A 22,853-nucleotide genomic window follows, 5' to 3' on the forward strand; every position below is an offset into this window, starting at 1 on the left:
TCGTGAGGCCTGCTCGAGGTTCGTGTGGGTGGTGCCGCGGTGAGGATGTGGCGGGCGTGACGCGATTTTGTCCGCGTTGGAGCCGGGGCGGCCGTGACGTGGCAAAGAGAGAGAGAGAGAAAAGAGAGAGAAAAGAGAGAGCCAGGCTCCCCCGACACAGATCAGCCCCGGTGCGCGGACGCCGCGGTCACCCTTCGCCCGCTCCCGAGGCTCAGCTGGTTTCGCCATCTCTGCGGGAGCGAGAGAGGAAAGAGGAGGAGGAGGAGAAGAAGAAGTAGCGAGAAAGAGGGACCGGGGCCTCTTGCTTTCGCCTTCCCCGCCGCTCTTGCGCCGTCGCCGCTACCTCCGCCCAGCCCGGAGCCGCCATGGGCCTCACCATTTCCTCCCTCTTCTCGCGCCTCTTCGGCAAGAAGCAGATGCGCATCCTCATGGGTGAGACGGGCGGGCAAAGGGAGAGAGAGAGGTGCTTCATTCCACACCCGCTCCGCCAGGGGTAGCGAACCGGGCCTGAGGCGACCCCACCCCGGGCAGAAGAGCCGGCGGCCGGTTGCTTCCCTCGCTCCCTGTTCGCCTAGCGAGGGGGGTGTTGGAGTCTTTGCGGGGGCTGGGAAGGCACAGCAGTGGGGCGGGCGGACGGACGCCAGGCAGGCAGCATTGTTCGGGGCAGGCCTTGTGCTGTCGGGAGAGAAGGAGAGAGGGAGGGGGGAGAAAGAAGGAGAGACAGAGAGGAAGGGAGGTATCCATGGCCTTCCTCCCCCCCCCCTCCTTGCAGGACGTTCTTAAGGAATCCACCTTGGGAGACATTTTTAGAACGAGCGGAATTTATCTTCGCTCGGGGCCTTCTGCTCTTTTCAGGATGTGGGTTCGTTTTCCGTCCCGATGGGCTTCCTGTGTTTCAAAATAAGTCCGGTGCCGTCAGTCTGATCCCTCGCCAACCCTCAGCGCACACAGAGAGCCTTCGTGTTTGTTGTGGTGATTGTAGGAATTGTTCTTTTAATACATACATACATTACATACATACATACACACACAATACAAGCACCATTTTTCTTCCAATGCAGGAATGTAAAGCGAAATGCAGTAATAATTATACTGTACTACAAATAAAAATGGAAGGGGCAGTTACACTGTGGGCTGTCTCCTAGTTTTTTGGTTGCAGACAATTGCATTATCGTAACTTTTCCCTTCTCCCCCTCCCTTTCATCCTATCCCACAACACTTTTGGGATGGTGAATAATCAGTGTGCAGATATCCACATTGCTTCATGCCATTAGTATTTTGGACAGGGTGGGTTCTTAGTATTTGTTAGCTTTTATTAAAATGAGATGCACATTTTGTATTTGCTTTTTTAATGTATGGAGTTAAGGGGCATGCCCTGCCTCTTCTTGGTTCCTTCAGTTTAAGATTACACAAATCAATACTGAGCTGGGTGGTTCACTGAAAGATGCTTATAACTCTTTGCCTGTATCCTGTTGATAGCCTGGTATGTTAACTTAGGATTTTGCCCTAATTATATATATTGGCTGTTGTGAAAGGTCAGGCATCCTCAAACTTCGGCCCTCCAGATGTTTTGGACTACAATTCCCATCTTCCCCAACCACTGGTCCTGTTAGCTAGGGATCATGGGAGTTGTAGGCCAAAACATCTGGAGGGCCGCAGTTTGGGGACGCCTGTGAAAGGTCATTGGTTTTGAATTTGGAATTGCTCTGTTGTCTCAAGGATGCATGGCTGCAATTTTAAAATGGTAAATGTCACCCATATGTGCTTTGTCTTGTCATGCTTGGGCAGAGCAGCCCAAGCCTCAGATCCACCATGCTGGAGGGTGTTTGGATGGTGTGAAGATAGCCCTCTGTCCAACCTTGTGCAGGAGAGCTCTCCTATATGCTTGCCCAAAGCTGGCGTTTTTTCCCTTGCCTTGGCCAGCATGAGCATCACACTGTGAATGCATTACTGGCTGTACTGCTCCATAAAGCTCCATTGCTGCCAGCCAGGGTTAATATTGCACCCTAACCCATTCCCCATCAAATTAATGAGTGTTAGTGTTTTATCCTGGATCCCTAAGTGTCCATGGTCTAGACACAGTTTTTTTTTTAAAAAAACCCAGCTCTTAATTGTCTCAAAGCGTTGCTGTTAAGCACAAACACAAGGGGTCTTTCCTGGCGGATCACTTTGCATCCAATTGAACTATGTTAGTGAGAGAACTGAGACTTAAAATGGATTATTGTTATAATGCATGTGGGAATATCCTATGATTATGATGCTGACATTCCTACCCTCAAAAATTTCATTTCAAATTCCAGAATGATACTATGTAGTCACAAACTGTTTTGAGTGTTGAAGTTCTGTTTGGATTTGTATTACTGTAAGCTGAATTTCAAAAGGCCAGTGTCTGTTCTAGAATTATCTCTTGTGTGTGTGTCTGAGATGATAACTCGTAAAGGGACACATTGGGCGCAACACTGAACAATGGCTTAATGCTACACAAACAGGCCTACTTGGACTTGAGCGCTCCCTCCTCCTGTTTCTTTGGACACATGCCAGAGAAAGAGATTGAAAGAATCCATTTCCATATTTAAAATAAATTTTGTTTGTCATTACATCTGACAAGCACAAACCATGGTTAGCTTAAACTATAGTTTATTGGAACAAGTCAAGACCAGCTGTGGTCTTGTCGCAATAAACCATCATTTAAACTAACTACACTTCACAGTTTTGATTACTTCAAAGAAGGAAATGGAAGCTTCCAATCTCCTCCTCCTGGCATGTGTTGGAGGGGGAGGGGTGAAGTAGGCTTGTTTGTGTGTCACTGTAGGTGAAGCACTCTTGTTAGCAATCGCTGATGAGACAGTACCATGTGTGTTTAAGTTTTCATTTTGGCTGGACTACACATAGAAGTGGATTCAAAACCAGGTTATTTATCTCTTCTGCCAATATTAAACATACTAAGTTGTATTCTGTGTCTCTAGTACTGCTGAGACTTTTGGAGTCTTATCAACTACTTCAAATCACTTAGCATTCTCATGTTGCTTCCCACAAAGCAACAGATGTTTGGTTTCTCCCTAGCAATTACTGATATTGTTAGAGATGGTACATTAGATATTTATATTGCTAATCTGAATGGTGATGTTTTGATTATAGTAGACAATCAGCTTTATAGAAAAGTAAAGTGGCTATTTCATGTGTTTTTCAAAAATATGTCCAACCCATGCAAATACCTTCCACGCCAATGATTTTCCTGTTATAGCTTCACCTGGACTGTCCTCGATTTTCCCTTCAGCCAAAACCAGTTGCCTTCAGCACTTCTCAATGTATACTAAATAAGCAGCTTCATTTTTATCCATCTTTCTTTGCTCAGGCATTAAACAACACAAAGCAATGCCTTCTAGTCTCCCTTATCTGTGCACTTCGAAGGTCAAAAAAAGATGGAATCCTGGTCCTGAAGACCTCCCAGAGACCTCTGGGTATAGGGCAGTATATACATTCATTCAATAAATAATAATGATAGTCCCCCCCCCTCCTTTCTCACAGGGGACGTTTTAGGAGATAGATACCACATAAAGTGGTAATGAACCTTGCTTACATCTAATACTGTACTAACTTACCTGATGGTAACTTTGTTACATAGCTTTAGATTAATGTAGCTCTCACATTATATATCCAGCTTTACCACTGTTGGTGTTGAGAGCAGTTTGATCCTCTAGATTTTAGGCCCCCATTAAGGCATCCTAAATTGTTGTTGCCTTCAAACTAGGATGATGTACAATAAAGATCTCCACTGGTGAAGGGGGGGAGGCATTTTTTTGTTGATTTTTCCCTGCACCATTTCCCACATCATTCTAGAATCTCATCCATTGTAGAGCAAAAGGTGCCCACCTCCCCAGCAGGATACTTCTAGAGTGAAGTACCTCTCACAGGAGCTCTGAATCCAAGCCACAGGATTTACAGGTCACATGAAGATTAGATGGCATGTATTCATGCACTTGACTTTTTCTTTATAAAAACCTCTTCTGTAAACATTTCTTGGCTTAACTAACAAAACAAATTTACAACTTTAAAAAAATCCTCAATTTCTTCACCTAAGACTGGCCATTAACCAATGCAATATCTTGGTTGCCTTCCCTGTGTCCAGAATATAGAATTACCCTGAAAAGCCAGGAAGGTAAAGCAAATGCATTAGAAGCTGCAGATCTTAGATTTGTACGTTTTATATACTGCTGTCAATATGTACGGTAAGAACATGCTGAATTTATTTTTCACTCAGCAGAGCTTGAAAAAATAGACAGCACATTAAACTTTCCAGCCTGTACGGAAAGTTCTTTAGATAACATCAGAAGAAAGCATTCTCATTTCCCAAACGCCAGAAGACAATATAATAAGCACTATTCCAAGATCCTAAATATACTATAGGAAGGAAGACACTGCACAGGATTCTCAAATGCAAGTGCAGCACCTGTATGTAAAAGGATCTCAGTCGGACATAGCAAAGTCTCCTTATCGTTCTTCCGGCTTCAAGTTCTCATTCCTTGACCAAGTGGAGGGGGCTTGAAGGAAGCCTTTCATTCCCTGTAATAGCCTGGGGTGGTGATGGGGAATCAGTTCCACTATGTTCTGCAGTGGCTTAGTTCATGCAGGTGCAAAGAAGCGCTATGCCCAACATGAATTCTCTTTAAATTGAAATGTAAGCAGCCTGATTTGTTAGCTTAGATCCTGAGAAATATGAGTGGAAGTGTGGTTCCTTGTCCCTTATTCCTTGTAACCCCACTCACCTCTCAAATCTTCCCTATTTGGTTGTGCATGTTTGAGCAACAATCCGTGTGCCCCATACAATGCTGTTCAGTATCCCCCCCTTCAGATAAGCTGTTTTGTGGCAGCAGAAGGCTGTTGTGGTATGTGACAAAGGGACAGTTTTCTTTCACTCTGTTCTCAGGGTAACAGCCTCACTGTATAGTGTAATTGCTAAACACTGCTTGGTGTGAAATAATGGATAATAGGGGAGATGCAAAAATAGAAAAGCTGATTTTTAATATGCAGTATAGGATAAGTTTGATAGCTTATTCAAGAAACGGAAGATACCTTGGACAGTGCCATAGTCCTTGGGCTCTTCCTTAGCAACCATTTGCTGAAGGTTTATTATTATTATTAAAGATGCAGTAATTCTGTTTTGTTTTTATTTAGTGTTTTAGCATTCAGTCCCAAATTGCACTGTGCTAAGAATGCAGTGAAAATAATTTATAGTATAGCACAACTTAATTTTTTTCCTAGCTCAGACACTGCATTTTAATATTTCCTTAAATAACAATTAAATAGTCCCTAATGATTTACTATTCTGCCCACAAAATACATTTGGTGTACTCTGTCAGTACTGCAGGCAATCTCAGACTACATCTTGTCTTGCACTAGTAGAAGACCTATTCCACTACTATTTGAAGACTTTTAAACTTGTTGTATTGAAAAAAAATGTACTAAAGCATTTGTATTTGATCATCTAACAGTAAAGTGGGGGAAAGAAACTAAAACATTTTAGTTACTCCATGTAGAGCTGGGTCCATAACCGTATAGGGTAGAAACCATAGGATTTTGAGATTATATAATTTACAGCTGCAATTTATAGTAAACCAAGGTTTCTTGCACTATGTTATACAAGAATAATTTCCCTGGTTTTCTTAAGTTTTAAGCAGTACAAAATGAGCTTTGGAAACCATTTTGGATGAGTGATCTAGCTACCAGGTGCATATATATTTTAAAGAGTCATGAAGAAGAAGGGAATTGCTCTAATGGGTGGGACCTGCCACAAAATACTGCAGTGTATCCTCCATTCCTAGCAATAGTGATTCTGTTGATGCCATTACTTTTATAAATTTTTGAGTTCCCCTGAGCATGCTGATATCTACCTCTTGTTTCTCAGTTTCCCTATTTTGACTACAGCACTGTTGGCACTCTCTCCCTCAGTTTACTGTCAGATGGAGTAATATAGAGCTTTCAGGATTCCCCCACCCCGCATCCCACTCAATTATTAAAGAACTCTTTAATGCTCTGATTGCTTTGTGTTAACCTCTGCCATTTACAGTGGTACCTCAGAAGTCGAACAGAATCCTTTATGGAAGTCTGTTCAACTTCCAAAACGTTTGGGAACCAAAGTGCGGCTTCCGATTGGCTGCAGGAAGGTCCTGCAGCCAATCGGAAGCCGTGTCGGACGTTCGGGTTCCAAAGAACGTTCACAAACCGGAACACTCACTTCTGGGTTTGCGACGTTTGGGAGCGAAAACATTCGCCTTGCAAGGTGTTCAGGATCCAAGGTATGACTGTATTATGTTTTGTTGATAGCCAACACTGAGTTTGTTAGCCCTACTCCGAGCAAGCTACTGCGAACTTCATGCTATGTCCAGACATAATACCAAGGACATTGGTCTTATTTTTAAAAGCAGTAAAATAGTCACAGAAAACAAAAAACTGCAATTTTCAGTGGATGTTACAGGCTGTCTGTTTCTGAATCTGTTTCACAGAGTTGCACTTCTAAAAATTTTGGTTATCAGCTCTTATGAGTGAGGTCTGGATGTAAGGCAAATAAGTGGGTTACTTGACAAACTAGGGAGGGAATTGCAGAGTACAATGAAAGAATGGAACATGTGTTATATCTAGTTTGGTTTACATGGTGTAATATTATGTCTGAACTAACTCAGGATGGAAATTCTATTTTAAAAAAATCTTTAAAAGTATTAACTATTTGATTTTAAAATGTACCACAGTCTTCATTGTTCATTGTCAAAAACAGATTTTATGAAATGCAGGCATTCATTTTATTAAACTAATAAACATTTGTTTTCTCTAGTTGGTTTGGATGCTGCTGGAAAAACGACCATTCTGTATAAACTGAAGTTAGGAGAGATTGTCACTACAATTCCCACAATTGGTAAGCGAGATCAGATACATATTGTCAATATTGGTAACCGTTTTCGTTTAAAACTTTCAAAAAAAATTCTATGTTTGCAGGAATTGATATAGAGCAACTTGCCAGAGAATATGATAGGAGCAGAACTCCTGGAGTTTGTTCCCACACTGTGTTTATGGTACATATTACTGGATTTCACAATTCCTGAAAGATTGTGAATTTCCCCTGAAATCGGGCATTCTTGCTTTGGGTAGCAAAGCCAACAAAGAGAGCATCCTGGAACCAATGTAACACTTGGGGATGTGTGGAGATTGCTACATAGACTTAACAACATCTGCCATTTGCTTCCATTGTTAGAAACTCAGATATATAGGCACCAAATGGCTCCTTAAACCAGGGTTACTTACAGTTGCCAAACGGAATGCCTACTTGCCAGTTTTGGGCCAAGTAGCTTGAAAGTCGTATTTTTCAATACGACTTTTCAGTTCCTGAAATTCATTCTGATTGTGCAGATAAAATATAACAGATAGAATTCTACAGGATGTGCTGCTGGTGTGTGAAAACAGTCAAGATCCAGGGATCCCCAGGCATGCACCTCCAGATGATGGAGACGTCAGGTGTCATCCTGAAATCTTCACTTGGTTGCAAGCGACCAATAGCCATGTGCAAAATGCTCTTGGTGAATTTGGAACACTGCTTGCTTCTAAGGCCAGCTTTTCTTCTTCCAGGTCTTAATATATTTCTTTGTAATATAGACAAATTAAAGAAGCCTGCAGAAACCAGAATTGTTCTGCAAGCTAACATGTCATAATTTTCTGAAAAGTTTGGCAAATACCTGCTCTACATATAACTTGAAGAATGATTATGTAAAAATAATTGCAGATCTTTGTGACTTAACATTTATTAAATTCATTTCATAGTCCTTTTGGAAGTTTAGATACCCCACGCTCTCCTGGTCATCTAGATGTTGATTGGGCCCACATCTGCCTAGCTTGAGTAGTGCTAGAAATTTGGGTGCTCACTGGTCCTTACTGTCATAATCATGGTTGTGTTTTTTTCCATTTAGGTTTTAATGTGGAAACAGTAGAATATAAAAACATCTGTTTCACTGTTTGGGATGTTGGTGGTCAAGATAAAATCAGGCCACTCTGGAGGCATTATTTTCAGAACACGCAGGTAATTCCTCTGCCAAATCCATTTTCACTCTTTTGTAGACTGGTGTAAAGTTATTCTGCCTAGTAAAAAGATTTGTACTTACCTAGTAAAAAGATTTGTACTAATATCCACCACCGCCCCCAGTATAATCCCAATAGCAGCATAGGTCAACACTAACTTTCAGTGCTACTTTAAAACACTGGAGTTTTCAAATCGGCATTGTGATGATTTTCCTGAGACCATTAAAGCTACTGTGGACTTAACTAGTACTAAGGCACACAGAATCCAAGCTGTCCAAGGTCTTATAGGCAATAATTTGCATTCAGTTAGGCCTAAAAGGAAAATATGGTTCCATGTGACCCTTCCTCTTTAATAAATGGGCTTCACCTTCCTCACACTAATAAATGGGCTGTGCTTCCTCTCTTGCTCCCCGCAGCCCTCCATATACCTTCAAATTTTGCTTCAGAAGGTTGGGGGACCCTCAAACATATTTTGGGGGCACATGGGCTCTGACTGGGCGGAGGGAGACAGACATCTGTTTGTGCTGTCTTACATTCCACTTTTTAATGGCCTTGTGCACATAGCAGGATGTATGCTCAAGTTGGTTCTTCAGAGGCCAAGCAAATAATGATCTGAATTCAAGAGCCAATTACCGTATGTCCTTGCCACAGACAAATCACTAACTGAATCAATGAAAATAGTATACCTCTGGAGACTAATGGCCCGTCAGGTGGGTGGGTGTAGTTTATTGATGGTTCTCTCGCTTACCTGTTGGGCTTGCAGAGTAAACAGCTGACTCTCCCTGACCAGGCAGTTCAAATATTTTCTGCTGCAATTTTACAAAAAATTACCAGCAGTGAAACAGCAATGAGGTCTGTGGATCACAGTAGGTGGAAAACATGAGCCAAGCCTGACTATACACCACTTGGAGGATACAGTGGTACCTCAGGTTAAGTACTTAATTGGTTCCGGAAGTCTGTTCTTAACCTGAAGCACACTTTCCCATTTAAAGTAATGGAAAGTGGATTGATCCGTTCCAGACGATGAAAACACCCCCTAAAACAGCAATTTAACACGAATTTTACTGTCTAACGAGACCATTGATCCATAAAATGAAGGCAATAATCAATGTACTGTACTATAAAATAAATAAGGCAGTATTTTAGATGAAAAAAATAACATTTTTCCCCCTTAAGTGCACTGATGATAGTCAGTTTGAATGGGGGGCTTTTATCCATTTCTGCAGTCACACAATCAACCAGTAGCTGAACTGGGTTCCACACGATCCCCAGAACAATGGCAGAAGGCAGAGTCCCCCAGAAATCCCCCAAAAGAAGGCACAGGGCAGACTCACATAAACAAACCCCCAAATCCCTTGCAGAATCCCAAAATTTTCCACTCTCCCCACCCCCCCGGGGTAGGTGGGCTTACCTGGCTAGGTGCCATCCATCTTCCTACAGCTGGGATGGGGCAAGGGTTGGTAAAGGGCTTTTCGGCCCAGGCTCATCTTTGTTTCTTAACAGCTTCACTGCTCTTTGTCTTCGCTAGGTAAGTGTTCCTTACCTAACTTTGGGGCTGGGATGTGACCTGCTGGGCATCCTGTGGATGTCGAGGCTTGGCTCGGGGCAGTTGTGGAGGCCTCAGCTCTCACAGCTGGAGGGTAATTGCGGAGCCTCTGTAGGCCTGCGGATGTTGGGGTTTGGCTCCCGGCATTTGCGGAGGCCTCAGAGAACTCCCGTGGCTGAAGGCCAATTGCGGAGCCTCCATAGACCCCGTGAATGTCCAGGCTTGGCTCTGGGCAGCAGCGAGGCCTCTGAGAGCTCGGAAAACTCACTTCCGTGTTAAAATCGTTCGTAACCTGAAGCGTTCTTAACTAGAGGTACCACTGTATTTTCAAAAACCTATACTTGTGGAAGGGGAGAAATTTCATTCACCATCATTATTGCATCTGAACAATGTGACCTGGCACAACTGTTCCATGCAGCGCAACAGCTATTATAGCCCAACTTTCCTAGTGATGTAGAAGCACTCGGCAGTCTGCTGTGACAACTTTGTGAATTGTTTGCAAATAAAAATGCTTGTACACTACAGTATTCATGTTGACTTGGATGAAACTGTTACAATAATTCCTCTGGTGAAGAGAGTATTGCTTTCTGCTGGAAGTTGTAATATGTTACTGTTGCTTTAAAAATAAACAATGAGACTAAACTGTTAGTGTCCCTGGCCCTTCTGAGGTGTTAGCCCATTGTCATAGAATAGCCTGCATGGATCTTTGGTCTCTGTTACTTTCTGATTTCTTGCATATGTTCCCACTTGTCACAGGAGTAAAGATTCATTAAATATCTCTACAATGGTGACGTCAGATTTTATTTGAATGGTATTTCAGATGTCAAACAAACTTGATGAGAAATACACTTTCTTTTCAGGGCCTCATTTTTGTGGTAGATAGCAACGACAGAGAGAGAATCCAGGAAGCTGCAGAAGAACTCCAGAAAATGGTAACTGCCTCTAACTTAATCTGAACTCCTTCTGTGTCTGACTCTGATGGCTTAGTCCTCCATATCTTAATAAAATTGAGAGGTTAATTTACAAAAACATCAGATATTTGAGTGTAGGATATTAGGATGCACTGTTCTGTGTTTTGAGGCAATATAAGTTCTTCTCATAACTTCCCTATTGGGTTTCAGTGAAATCCTTCTTGCAACTATCACCCTAATTTGACATAGTGTATCTTGTCTGAGTTGCTTACATGCATTGATGGTAACCAAATCAACTAGCTACTGAAAACTACAGGGAGAAATGTGAAGAACAAAAATATTGCCAGCCCTATCAATAGGGGAAATAACTGACATGGCGTTTCCTCCTCCAGCTTCAGGAAGACGAGTTGAGAGATGCAGTGCTGCTTCTCTTTGCAAACAAACAAGACTTGCCAAATGCCATGGCAATAAGTGAAATGACAGATAAACTAGGCCTTCAGTCCCTGCGCAACAGAACTGTAAGTACCATAAAGCAAAAGTAGTTTGCCATGTAACTTTCTCCATATCTTGATACAGTGGTGCCTCGCTTAACGAATGCCCTGCTTAACGAAATTTCCGCTTAACGAAAGGATTTTTCGAGCGGAGGTTGCCTTGCTAGACGAATTCGTTTTATGAAAAATTTGTCTAGCAAATCACTGTTTCCCATAGGAATGCATTGAAATTCAATTAATGCGTTCCTATGGGCAAAAAAAAATTCAAAAAAATTCAATGCATTCCTATGGGATTCGCTAGACGAATTTTTCGTTATAAGAAAAGACCCGTGGAACGAATTAAATTCGTCTCGCGAGGCACCACTGTATATTCTTTGTGTTGGACCGTATGAACAGCAAGTGCTTTCCTTCCCCCTTTTCTGTAAGTAGAAATGCTTAAAAAAGGCCACCCTTGGATCCAAACTGTTGAGTTCCTCTGCTGGGTTTTAAATCATTGAAGTTCAAATCATTGAACTAGCTCTTGGAGCTAGTTTGTCAACTAGTACTGTTCTGTTATCATGCATTTGGGTGGAGAAAATGACTATTATTTATCTTTTCTGATAGTCATAGTTAGTCATAGTTCAATACAATAAAGTCCTGTGTGTGGGTTTACTAGAGATGGCATCTGTCTTAAGCCCTTTACATTTTTGGGTGGTGGAATGTCCTGCTTGTATGTTCCTGTCTTAAGCAGCTCCGTGGACTGGTTACTTTCCCTTTATGCTGAGCGATGGCTCTTTAAGACCTTTCATTTGATGTTTCAGCTAGAGACTGTGTCGCCCTTCTAGTTTTTCACTTTACTTGATCTTTCTGCCATGATCTGATCTATGCATAGTTGTCAAGTTCTCCCTTTTTTAAGGGAAATTCCCTTATGCTGAGTAGGCTTCCTCGCAAGAAAAGGGAAAACTTGACAGCTATGCAACTATGTGCCTTGGCCAAGTGAGCATATTTATGTTCTGATGTTTAAACTTGCCTTGCATGATGTGGGGGGGGGGCAATGAGAATATTGTCTTGAAGAGTTGTAATGTGCTCTAAAATGAAAGGTATGGTATTAAATATTTCACTTTCTTATTCCCAACAGTGGTATGTTCAAGCTACCTGTGCTACACAAGGAACTGGTCTGTATGAGGGACTGGACTGGCTGTCAAATGAGCTATCAAAGCGCTAACTGGATGACTTTCACACCAGGGACATGTTTGATATAAGTGGTCTAGGCTTGTTACATCAAAATTAGTTTGCATCTTGGTTATTATACAGTACAGTATCTGGAACTGGTTTGGGCAGGATATTACAGCATTTTGACTTATTTTGTTGCCAATTATTCTTCACCCAAGCTATATGTTGCCAGGGTAACAATATGCTTGGGTTAAAAAGAAAACTCCTTAATTTGGAAAAAGTGTATCTTCTGATTTTTACTTCTATTGTTAGCCTAAATGCCTGAATATAGTTGTGACTTTTGAAATCTGTTTGAATGCTTCTTGAGCCCCAATTAAATTAAGTACATTTTAAAAAGATTTTCCCCCTTTCTTCTTTAAGTTACTGATATCTTACTTCATTCCTTAAGACAGTCTGCTGACTTAATCTAGCATTCCATTTATATTTATTTCTCTCTCTTATAAAAACACTTCCTATTATTGTTCATCAGAAAAATGCTCTAAAACACTATTCAAATATTCTGCACTGAGGAACATTTTATTAACCCCTTGGGTTCTGTCAACCCACTTTTGCCTTTGTGTGAATTGAATCTGATCGGTAGAACATTTCTGTGCCAGTTGCAACAAGCTCTTTGAGGTTTTCAATATTCAGCAGATTGTCTTCCTTTATATTGTATCCTTTTTTTTGTTGCATGTTGCTTTTTGATATCAGCCTGTTTTGCCCAGTGTATAATAGTTCTGCTAAAGTTTACTGTTTATTGGTGAACATATCTTCATGGAGACAGATTTTGGAAAATTCTTCAGACTCAATGGATTAATTTCTTCATAACCTACTAAGAATTATTCTTAATAAAAATGAAACCGATGTATAGCTTTGTGTATGCTCCTTGAATCTTAAGTTTGTGGAACTGATAATATGAATGTGTGACAGATTATTCTTTTTCAATAAACGGAGTTTTTTCTGTACTTTGAACACAAACACAGGTCTGAATAGCCTTTGAATTGTTTTCAATTTGGCAAAAAATTAAGATGGGCAGTTAAACTTGTGTACAGTGTAGTTGGTTAATCATCAAGACTAAAATCCTGTAAAAGTGTTTTTGAAGCTGTAAATCTAAATTAAGATGTCCAGATATGAGAGTACTAACAGTTGAAAATTGTAATAAAGTACAAACTGCCCAAATAGTGTGTCAGTTTCATACTTAATTGGAGAGGACTGCATTGTGATTGCTAGTAACCCTTTCCCTGTATTTCACTTGTTTAGAAAATCTAACATCGTCTGTATTTTACTCTCATATCCCTTTTTCCTAAGCTGAGTTTTCAGTGTTCTTTTTTTCCCCCTCATTTTACTCCAGCCACATTTGGAACTGGCACATTGAAAGGAAATACAGTAAACCAGAAGTACAGTGGTACCTTGGTTCTCAAACAGCTTAGTTGTCAAACAAATCGGCTCCCAAACGCCACAAACCCGGAAGTAAGTGTTCTGGTTTGCAAATGTTTTCCAGAAACTGAACATGCCACATGGCTTTCACTTGAGTACAGGAAGCTTCTGCAGCCAATCAGAAGCCATGACGTGGTTTTTGAATGGTTTTGGGAGTCGAACGGACACTCGGAATGGATTAAGTTCGAGAACCAAGGTAGCACTGCATTAGATTCCAATGTTGTACAGTGGTCCCTCGACTTACGAATTTAATCCATTCCGAATGCACATTCGTAGGTCAAAAAAAGCAGTTTCCCATAGGAATGCATTGGAAACGGAAAAATTCGTAAGTCGCGTAAACCGCATCTAAAATTTGTAAGTTGAAAAAACCCTATCTAAACCGCAACGGTTTTCCTTTCAGATGTCGGAAAAAACGTAAGCGTGCGGCCATATTTTCATTCGTAACTCAAAATTTCGTAAGTCGAGTACTTTGTAAGTCGAGGGACCACTGTATCATTATCTGCAGTAAGGAACTCCTTGAATTCTTATTGTAGTTTAAGTTGGTATAGAGTTACAATAAGGGATTTTAAATCCTCACCAGGCTGAGGGTGCTTCATGCAATATTTATGGGACAACTCATACTTACAGGACAGGCACAGTTGCTTTTGAAATGTCTTTGATGTTTATATTTAATCTTTGTTATAAAGTGAAAATTAGTGTGCTTTGCAAGAGAAATTCTCAAAGCAACTTCATGCTTTTACAGTCTAAGGTGTGCAACCTCGACTGCTCTACATGTAGGACAGAAGTCTAAAGCAGCAGCAAGTGTGAAGGGAACCATTTATTTTTAACGCATCTGAACCATGCACTCTCTCCAGACAATTAATTGAAGCATATGTTGAATTGCCACCTCGCGTAAACCCTGTGAGGTAGCACATGCGTGAACAGAAATCTGAACCTGTCATCTTGTGAAATACACAGCTTCTGCAGTTGTGTCTGGAATCTTGACAACTCTGTTCTTTTTGTATCTCTGATAATTACAATCCTCCCTGTTGCTTCTGTCATAGGGCCAATTAATATTTACTTTGTGTCAGGTGCAAGGAACTTGTTGCTCTCCAGGTGTTGGATTACACTTGCCATCCTTGGCAGGAGTTGGAGGCTAACAGCTTGAGGTCTCCTCATCCCTGTTCAATATAGTGTCTATATTGTCTATAGTGTCTACCATGGGCGAGATCCACCATCACATCACCAGACATACCAGAATCCCCAACTCTTTTCTCCCACTGCCACCACCACATTCTTTATAAAAGAATATAAAATGTGGCATTGTTACAGAAAACTCGGGTCAGTAATAGGCCAAATCAGGAATTCACAAGAGTTGGAGAAGATTGACAGTAAAAGTTAAATGCTGCTGGGTTTAGTAATTCTTCCATCCTATGTTGGAGGTTTGCAGTGTTTGGGACATTCATGTTCTGAAGACCAGCTTGAAACAAGTTGATTTACTACAGCTGTGCTAGAGGAGAAGCATAAATAAAATTGATCTACTGAAGAACGTGGTAATGTAGGAAAGTATGTAGGAAATGTAGTGTAGGAAAGAACATAGCTGAAAGGTCATTGGCAAAGTAAGGTTTTGAGGCTTGTTGAATGTGGCAGAAGTAACACCAATTGGAGGGTGAATATTTCATGATGAAATTCACTAGACTCTAGCTGGATTAATAATACAAGAGTATGCCTATAATTTAGGTTAAACCTATAATCATAGCATAGATTTGATAGATCTTAAGTATTGCCTGTTTATTTTTTGCATTTGAGGGGTACCTCGTTCAAAGCTTGAAAACTATCCAGGATTCTCATTCTTAAAGGAGGTTCTGGAATATAATGCTGCACCCAGGAATGGGCATATATTTTGACTCTTAAGATGGCAGACTCTCTCTGTTCCAACCCTTATATATTTATATCACCTTTCATGGTATATAGCAGGCACCCCAAACTGTGGCCCTCCAGATGTTTTGGCCTACAACTCCCATGATCCCTAGCTAACAGGACCAGTGATCAGGGATGATGGGAATTGTAGTCCAAAACATCTGGAGGGCCGAAGTTTGGGGATGCCTGGTATATAGTATAGCAGACAGTTTGTCGTAGACTGTATTTTCCATTTTCTTGCAACAGAAATTTCAAAGTAAAGGTAGAAATAGGTAAGCAGCTGTTCGCTTAATTTGCAAGAAGTATGAACAAGTATTCTTCCAGGTTTCTTCTGGTTGATCTAGCAAATCTTAATCCAGGAGCAGCTAATCTTTGTCCCTCCAGATGTTGGCAAACTAACTTATTGGCCCATGCTGGCTGGGGCTGATTAGATGCAATATCTGGTTAGCTCCCCTCCTTGGACAAAAACATTTCGAGTGGTATTTCTGGCACTTTTTCTTATTTAACACTCCTACCAATAGTATGCTGAAACCACAGGCATTTAACTGCAGAGGCTTAAAATCATCCTGCAACAAGTGTAGAAGTGCTTTGGGGATTGGCAATAATGAGCAAGGTCAAGAAGCAAGGACATGGACTGTTAAAAATTAATAAGGCACAGTTAAAGGGGGATTTAAAGAGGGAACAGAGTGGGTGACCTGCACCAGATTAACAACAGGCAGAGGGTAGGGAAAGACTTTCAATATGGATAAGTAAGGTGGGGGTGTCCATTCAGGCATTTTCCTGAACACGCAAGGCCCAACACGCATGGTTTAAGGGCCACATACACAAGCCCTGTCTCACTGAGCTCCTTAAACCATCACAGATACAGCACAAAGGAGGACTTCTAAGCATTTGTAAGCATACAATGGCCCAGTCTGCATGCAGCACTAAGGCAAACCATGCTGAAGCATGAATGTGTGCAGCTACTCACAGGCTAAACCAGGGCTGCTTCACCTTTCCCATGGTCGTCCTGCTGACACATTACCAATAGCTGAGCCCTGGTTTGGCTTAGTGCAAGCCTAGGTAAGCCAAGAACAAACCCTGGTTACAGCTTTTGTCTGGCATTAAAGCCCAGGTTCAGACAGACCATGGTTTAGCTCTAGGTAGCATAATAGCGGAACTGGGAGAAGATCAAATCAGTAGTGTTTTCCCTCTTAATCACTGTTATCAGCAGATAAATCTTATTTTTTCACATGTTCATGCAAGAATGTACACACTGGGGCTGCCCATATTTTGTCTTCAACAGTTCTTGGGGGGCCCACTAGGCTCATATAGCTGAGCAAAGCAATAGACTTATTTGAACAAGGTACAAACATCAGAACCTACAGTTTATATATGAAGGTTTACAGTCCACTCCCTCTTTCAAAGGCATTTGTGTTCCCATACTCATTTACCTGTTGCTTAAACTTGTGCTCTAGTCAACTTGTGACTATGCTACTGCAACTTTCTCTTGCACTTTTCCTCCCATGTCACTTTTCCCAAATATACTGTGTATCTAAATATATAACATTTACACAGATTTATCCTCTCACCCCAAAGCGGCCCTTTGAACGTGAATCGTTTCTATGCTGTGAAGCATGCATAACTGGAAATTCAGAACTTCATTACATAGAGACAGCCAACTAGAAAAATAAATCAATTGCAGTATTAAGAGCAAATGAGACAAATGCTGTATTTTTCAAGTTCTGTTTACACTTCAGTACATTACCAGAAGACTTCAGAATTACTGCAGATTACCTTTTACATACTCTGGGGGTGGGGTGGGGAATCGACACTTCACATATGGTCATGATTTTCATTTATTTAAGCACAATTATTTTGGTTTACATAACAGCGCCCCCCCCCCCCCAACAATGCCTGAGAGCAGGTAATTGTGTCAAATCATTTTTGGAATGCTAACTTTTGATATGGATATTTGTGTAGGGTCAACATAGTGTGTTCAATTTTGGCAGCTTGTCAAGGAAAATCTTTTCGAAAGGCAACAGCAATATATTGACAGGGCATACTACTTGCTGAGAATACCAATCCCTTCTAGTTCCAATTCTTATATAAATTCAGTTTAAACAAAATACCCTTAATCAAAAACCATATGAGAAGGAAACAAGATAATTTAACTTTAAAAGAGCATTAAACATTGATTGCTTTCCTTATTAGTGTAAAAAAAGGGGGCGTATTTGCCGTAAGAACATTCTGGTTATGACAAGTTACAGAGATATGAAAATCTGGTTAACATTCCTAATAGGCATATAAACACTTTTTATCCAATTATCTTTTGTAAAAGCTGGTAGCCAAGCCAGGATTCAAGTTGCATTCTCCTAAGTAGCCCAAATTTCTTGCTTAAGAGAAAGGAACAGATACCAACTTTTTTTTTAGTCTACTTCCACTTTAAGTCACATATTAGTGCTATATGATCTGAAGGGTGTGAAACGCTTGGTAAGGCCTGATGAGTGGTTACTTCTTCATGACTTGGCAGTGGAATTACTTGTTCAACCTCCAAAGCATTTGCATCAATAAAAATGTAGTCCAAACATCCATGAAAGCCTCCAACATAATTAGTATAAGCTGGTTCACCACAAGCACTTTTCAGTCTGAATGGATGGGCTAAAGACATTGTGCAGCGCTCCTCTTCTCCATTTGAGCCCCAATCCTCATGCTCTTCAGCAATGCTGCCACAATTGATGAAACTATATGCTCCACTTGATGGTGTGCTATTAAAATCCCCACAGAATATGACAGGAGTAGAAGGATATATGTCATGTGTTACATGCCTAATATGAGACAATGCTATTGCAGCTTGGATCAGACGGATGTTCCCACCTAAGGAGAAAATAAAAATAAGGACCTATTTTTAACCTTCAGGCTTAAAGTCATTTCAATCAATAAGACTTAAAATTCAGATTAAGTCATTCAACATCCACCCCAAACCATCTGAGGAATTTTTATCACCACTTACAAATGCAAGTCATTTCAAAAAAGTCAAGTCCTAGTTTAGCTGAGACATCTTAAGCACTAACACACACACACCCATCCTAAATAGTATTTAACCCCATCCACGCTTAACAACAGCTCTTCTGCCTCACATATGTAGTTACAAATCACAAGGGTGTGGCAGGGGTACCATGGTTCTTGAACTTAATCTGTTCTGGGAGTCCGTTCAACTCCCGAAACTGTTCAAAAACCAAGGCGCAGCTTCCAATTGGCTGCAGGAGCTTCCTGTACTCAATCAGAAGCTGCATCGGATGTTTGGCTTCTGAAAAACGTTCGCAAACCGGAACACTTACTTCCGGGTTTGCAGTGTTCGGGAGCAGATTTGTTTGACAACTTAGCAATTTGGGAACCACGGTACCGCTGTATTTCTTTTCCTTTGAAATTACATACATTTGTCCAGCTATTAGGCTAGGAAGCATTTTCCTTATTGAGACTACTCAGGATGTCAGTTCAGTCAACTGCTCTCATGGAAGGATTTACACATTGCATATGTATTACTACTTGATAACCCGTGGGGCTACCCGTGCATCTGAGCTGGAAATTGCAACTAATGCAGCATCTGTTCACAGGAGAGTGTTGCACTGGTTGCCAGTTTGCTACTGGGCCAGAGTCAAGGTTATTTTGCTAGTTCACAAAGCCCTAAACAACTTGGGATCTTAATACCATGACCACTGAGATCCTATGATTGGATACTTCTGGTGATTCCCCACACCAGGAATCATTCCTGCCTACTTTTATATGTCTCCAGAAAAATATGTTATCCAGAGGTCTTTGAAACATGGATTCTAAACCACCACCACCCCTAAGCTTTTACTGATGGCATTGTAATTTTGTTTGTTGTTTACCTCATGCTGTATTTTTTATGAAAATGTGGCCTAGAAATATTGAAATACATAAATATAATGAATTTATAACCCACCCCAGGGCCCAAAATATACCCTAGAATGGTTCATAGTATTGTTAACAGAATTACCTTTTGGGTGCCAGTATAGGTGGGTGTTGGCAACACAAATCTTTTTTGAAGAATCGTTTGTTGACTGAAGAACAGAAACCTACAAACAACATGGAAATTACGGTAAGGCAGAAAGTACTGTAACTTGGCAACGTGCATCTATCTTGTGTGCATTCAGCTTTATGCATGTGGTGATAGATAGATATAGATAGCAGGTGGAAAGGGGGCAGGAAAAATGACTTGGGCAACCTCATCCACCATTGAACCCAATTGATTTTTACTATACATGATTTTTGCTTTAGGTGTGAATCCCGGCTCATAACTCCTGCATAAGTTGCAGGTTTACTGTATTTTAAAACTGACTTCTTATAACAATTCTATGCTAATGAAGCTACCGGCCTAAAATTATAGATGTGATGTGCGGGTCTCTTATTCACCCCACCCCCACTGTCAACCAGCTGTTTACAAGTAGTGTTTGAAACTCCCATTGATCTAGGCGTGTTTTGTGACTGGGAATTTCATTAGCACGAGCAGTTTCTGAGCTCTGGGCACAGCACCACAACTAAGATTTCAGATTAAAACTGCAGAGTGGAAGGAAAGGAGGAGCTTTTTCTGCTCCCCACTTCTGGCTACTCTTTGAAGACTAGAGAAGAGACCCTCTCAAGAATATTAGGGGAGTGGGCAGAGTAAGGCCTAGACCATGTGAAAAATGAACATAATATTTTACCCGCAGTTCATTCATTTTCAGCACTGTATTCTTGTTATAAAAAAGCACACCCATTCCATTGTTGCGCCCGTAACCTAGGTTTAAGGTACCATTTAGTTCCTAGTTTTCATATCTCACTTTCTAACACTGCTTACAAGTATTAAGTGGAACTCCATTTAGAATTGCTAGCTGTAACTCCAGCCTAGCATTCCTTCATTTGACATCAAAGTTGTACAGCAGGAATAGGGAACCCTCCTGCCCCTGACCCCCAGAGGCTGCTGAACTACAACTCCCAACATTCCTGACTATTTGGCTCTGCTGGCTGAGGTGGCTGGAGTTGGAGTCAAACAGCATGTGGAGGGCTACAGGTTCCCTACTTATGCTCTAGAAGAAGAGAGACACTAACAGACAACAATGCAATGTCTGCTTGGGGATTTAGGATACATGACTGATGGTCTATTTCTGATGGGTTTTGTTTTTTTAAAAAAACAAAGTTCTGCTCATACGTAGCCATAGATCGGGGTGGAGAACTTTCTATTCCTTTATGGGCAACCATTTGGAGGCTGAATGTCTGAGATGGGCTGGGCAAGAAGTAAAAGAAAGTGACCAGAGCAATGGATGTGACTCTTACTATTATGCAGCAGACTACATTCTTGACACACACAAGAATCAAAGGTTTCCATATCCCCTCCCCCAACATAGAAATCTCCATTCAAGGCAAGCAAGAGGCATTGCTACAATTCAGACACATTCCAGCAAGACAAAAGGACCTGAAGAGGGCCTGGAACAGGAACACTAAGGTGTGTGACCTGGAGATGGGTTCTGATCTGGGGAGAGTATTGAGGGGAGAGCAGTTGGCCCCAAAACAATGGGATGTAAAGGGAAGCAGCCTGGTGCACCTTTATGGGAGAGACAGCTTCGAAAAAGGTGTACCTATTCAATTTCTGCATGAAAAGTACAGGAAGCCTGTCTTTCTCTCGATCTGGTCCCCCTACTTAACTTAGAGCCAACTCCCGCCATTCCCTTTCCCCCTAAAGCAAGCATGGCCAAACTTGGCCCTCCAGCTGTTTTGGGACTATAACTCCCATCATCCCTGGCTAACAGGACCAGTGGTCAGGGATGATGGGAATTGTAGTCCCAAAACAGCTGGAGGGCCAAGTTTGGTCATGCCTGCAAAGGAACAGGCAACCCGCAGCACCCCACTCTCCCTTTAACTTATACCTGCAACACAGAGGACCGCTGGTGCACTTTTCCCTGCACCTCCGGATAGGGGGCCAGCTTGTCTCGCAGTTCTTTGTGCAAGGGATCCTCGAGCAGCGCCTGGTTCAAGGCGATGTCGTGCTGGCTAAGGAGGCTGAACTTGTCCCTTCGGTAGAAAGTGGCCAGGCCCTCGTGCTGCTTCTCCTTGATCTTGAAGAGGCCCTCCAGGCCGAAGGCGTCCAGCGCGGGCCCCAGGCTGTCGGCGAAGACAGACTTGTCCACCTCCTGCAGGCAGATGATGTCGGCGCTGTAACCGACCAGCTCCTTCTTCAGCAGGTTCTGCCGGTAGTCGAGCTCCAGCGAGTAGGGCGCGCAGTACGGGTAGAGCACGGTCCGCGATAGCTCGGTCTGCGCGTAGACGTCAGCCAGGACGTTGTAGGTGACGGTGCGAATGAGGCCCGGCCCGGTCACTTTCTTGGTGTACAGGTGCCGCGCGTCGAAAGTGCAGGCACCCGGCCCGGCCTCCACGGGGCCGCTGCTCTCCACTTCGCGGGGCAGCCCGTAGCGCCGCTGCCCGTTGCCCGGCGTGCAGACGAGCTTGAGGCGCAGCCCGATGTGCGCGTTGCTGGGCGTGAAGACCCGCTCGGCGCCGCCCGGAGCTTCCACCCAGCCGCCCGGAGCTTCCACCCCGGTAGCGGCAGTCGCAGCCGCCGTTCCTACGGCCGGCTCGGCCTTCTGCTCCTGGTACCAGCGGAAGAGGCAGTCGCGGGGCGAGCCGAACTCGGCGCGCAGCTTGGGGCACACGGGGAAGCCGGCCAGGAGCGAGCGCGGCAACTGCAGCTCCGTCAGCGCCGGCGGGTTGCGCTCCACGCGGTAGCGGGCCTCTCCGATCTGCAGCACGGCGCCGTCCTGCCAGGCCTCGGCGTTGGGCACGTCCTCGGCCACGGCCTCGCCGTCCTGAGAGAAGAGGCAGACGGCGGGCGGCGGAGGCGGAGGCACGGCAGCCTCGGCCTGCGCCTTCTTGCTCTTTTTGGCCGCTTTGGCGTGGCCTTTGCCGGCGTTGTTGGCGATGCGCGCCAGCGCCCGGCCCAGCGGCTCCGCCTGGTCGCGCTGCATGTGCCGGGCGCTGCCGTCGCCCAGCACGAAGGACACGCTTAGCTTAGGCTCGGCCGGGACGCAGCGCACCACGGCCCGCTCCATGGCAGGCAGCGCGCCGCTGGCGGGGCCCGAACCGCTCGGCCGCGGCTGCGGCTGCCGCCGCCTCCTCAGGCCGGGAAGGGCTCTCAGCGTGCCGCGGAACAGGCGCCACATGAACTCGCAGCCGCCACGCCAGCACCATTCGCGCCTCTCAGCCTCGCTCTCCGGCTCTCCGGCGGCTCCTCCGTTGCCAGGCAGGACTCAGCCACTTTGGCTGCCCCGCCCCGCAAGG

At 43.1% G+C, this 22,853-nt stretch overlaps 2 protein-coding genes across 2 annotated transcripts; one reads left to right on the forward strand and one right to left on the reverse strand.

The window, feature by feature from the left end:
* Positions 1–13,382, forward strand: ARF4 (ADP ribosylation factor 4). The gene is made up of 6 exons (XM_035106376.2): positions 1–432; positions 6,830–6,910; positions 7,956–8,065; positions 10,471–10,542; positions 10,914–11,039; positions 12,130–13,382. The coding sequence occupies exons 1-6, from the start codon at positions 366–368 to the stop codon at positions 12,214–12,216; spliced, it is 543 nt and encodes a 180-aa protein (XP_034962267.1). The 5' UTR covers positions 1–365; the 3' UTR covers positions 12,217–13,382.
* Positions 13,383–17,225: 3,843 nt separating this feature from the next.
* On the reverse strand, positions 17,226–22,853 carry PDE12 (phosphodiesterase 12). The gene is made up of 3 exons (XM_035106375.2): positions 21,446–22,853; positions 19,540–19,618; positions 17,226–18,395 (listed from the first exon to the last, which is right to left on the reverse strand). The coding sequence occupies exons 1-3, from the start codon at positions 22,733–22,735 to the stop codon at positions 17,953–17,955; spliced, it is 1,812 nt and encodes a 603-aa protein (XP_034962266.1). The 5' UTR covers positions 22,736–22,853; the 3' UTR covers positions 17,226–17,952.

The sequence above is a fragment of the Zootoca vivipara genome, chromosome 2 (assembly GCF_963506605.1).
Source record: "Zootoca vivipara chromosome 2, rZooViv1.1, whole genome shotgun sequence".
NCBI lineage: Eukaryota > Metazoa > Chordata > Lepidosauria > Squamata > Lacertidae > Zootoca > Zootoca vivipara.

Coding starts and splice junctions, on each gene's coding strand:
- PDE12 (XM_035106375.2), bottom strand. CDS start 22,735: ATGTGGCGCCTGTTCCGCGGCACGCTGAGAGCCCTTCCCGGCCTGAGG. Junction 19,619..21,445: donor AGCGGTCCTCTGTGTTGCAG/GTATAAGTTAAA, acceptor TGTTGTTTGTAG/GTTTCTGTTCTTCAGTCAAC. Junction 18,396..19,539: donor CCTATACTGGCACCCAAAAG/GTAATTCTGTTA, acceptor TTTTCTCCTTAG/GTGGGAACATCCGTCTGATC.
- ARF4 (XM_035106376.2), top strand. CDS start 366: ATGGGCCTCACCATTTCCTCCCTCTTCTCGCGCCTCTTCGGCAAGAAG. Junction 433..6,829: donor GCAGATGCGCATCCTCATGG/GTGAGACGGGCG, acceptor TGTTTTCTCTAG/TTGGTTTGGATGCTGCTGGA. Junction 10,543..10,913: donor CAGAAGAACTCCAGAAAATG/GTAACTGCCTCT, acceptor TTCCTCCTCCAG/CTTCAGGAAGACGAGTTGAG.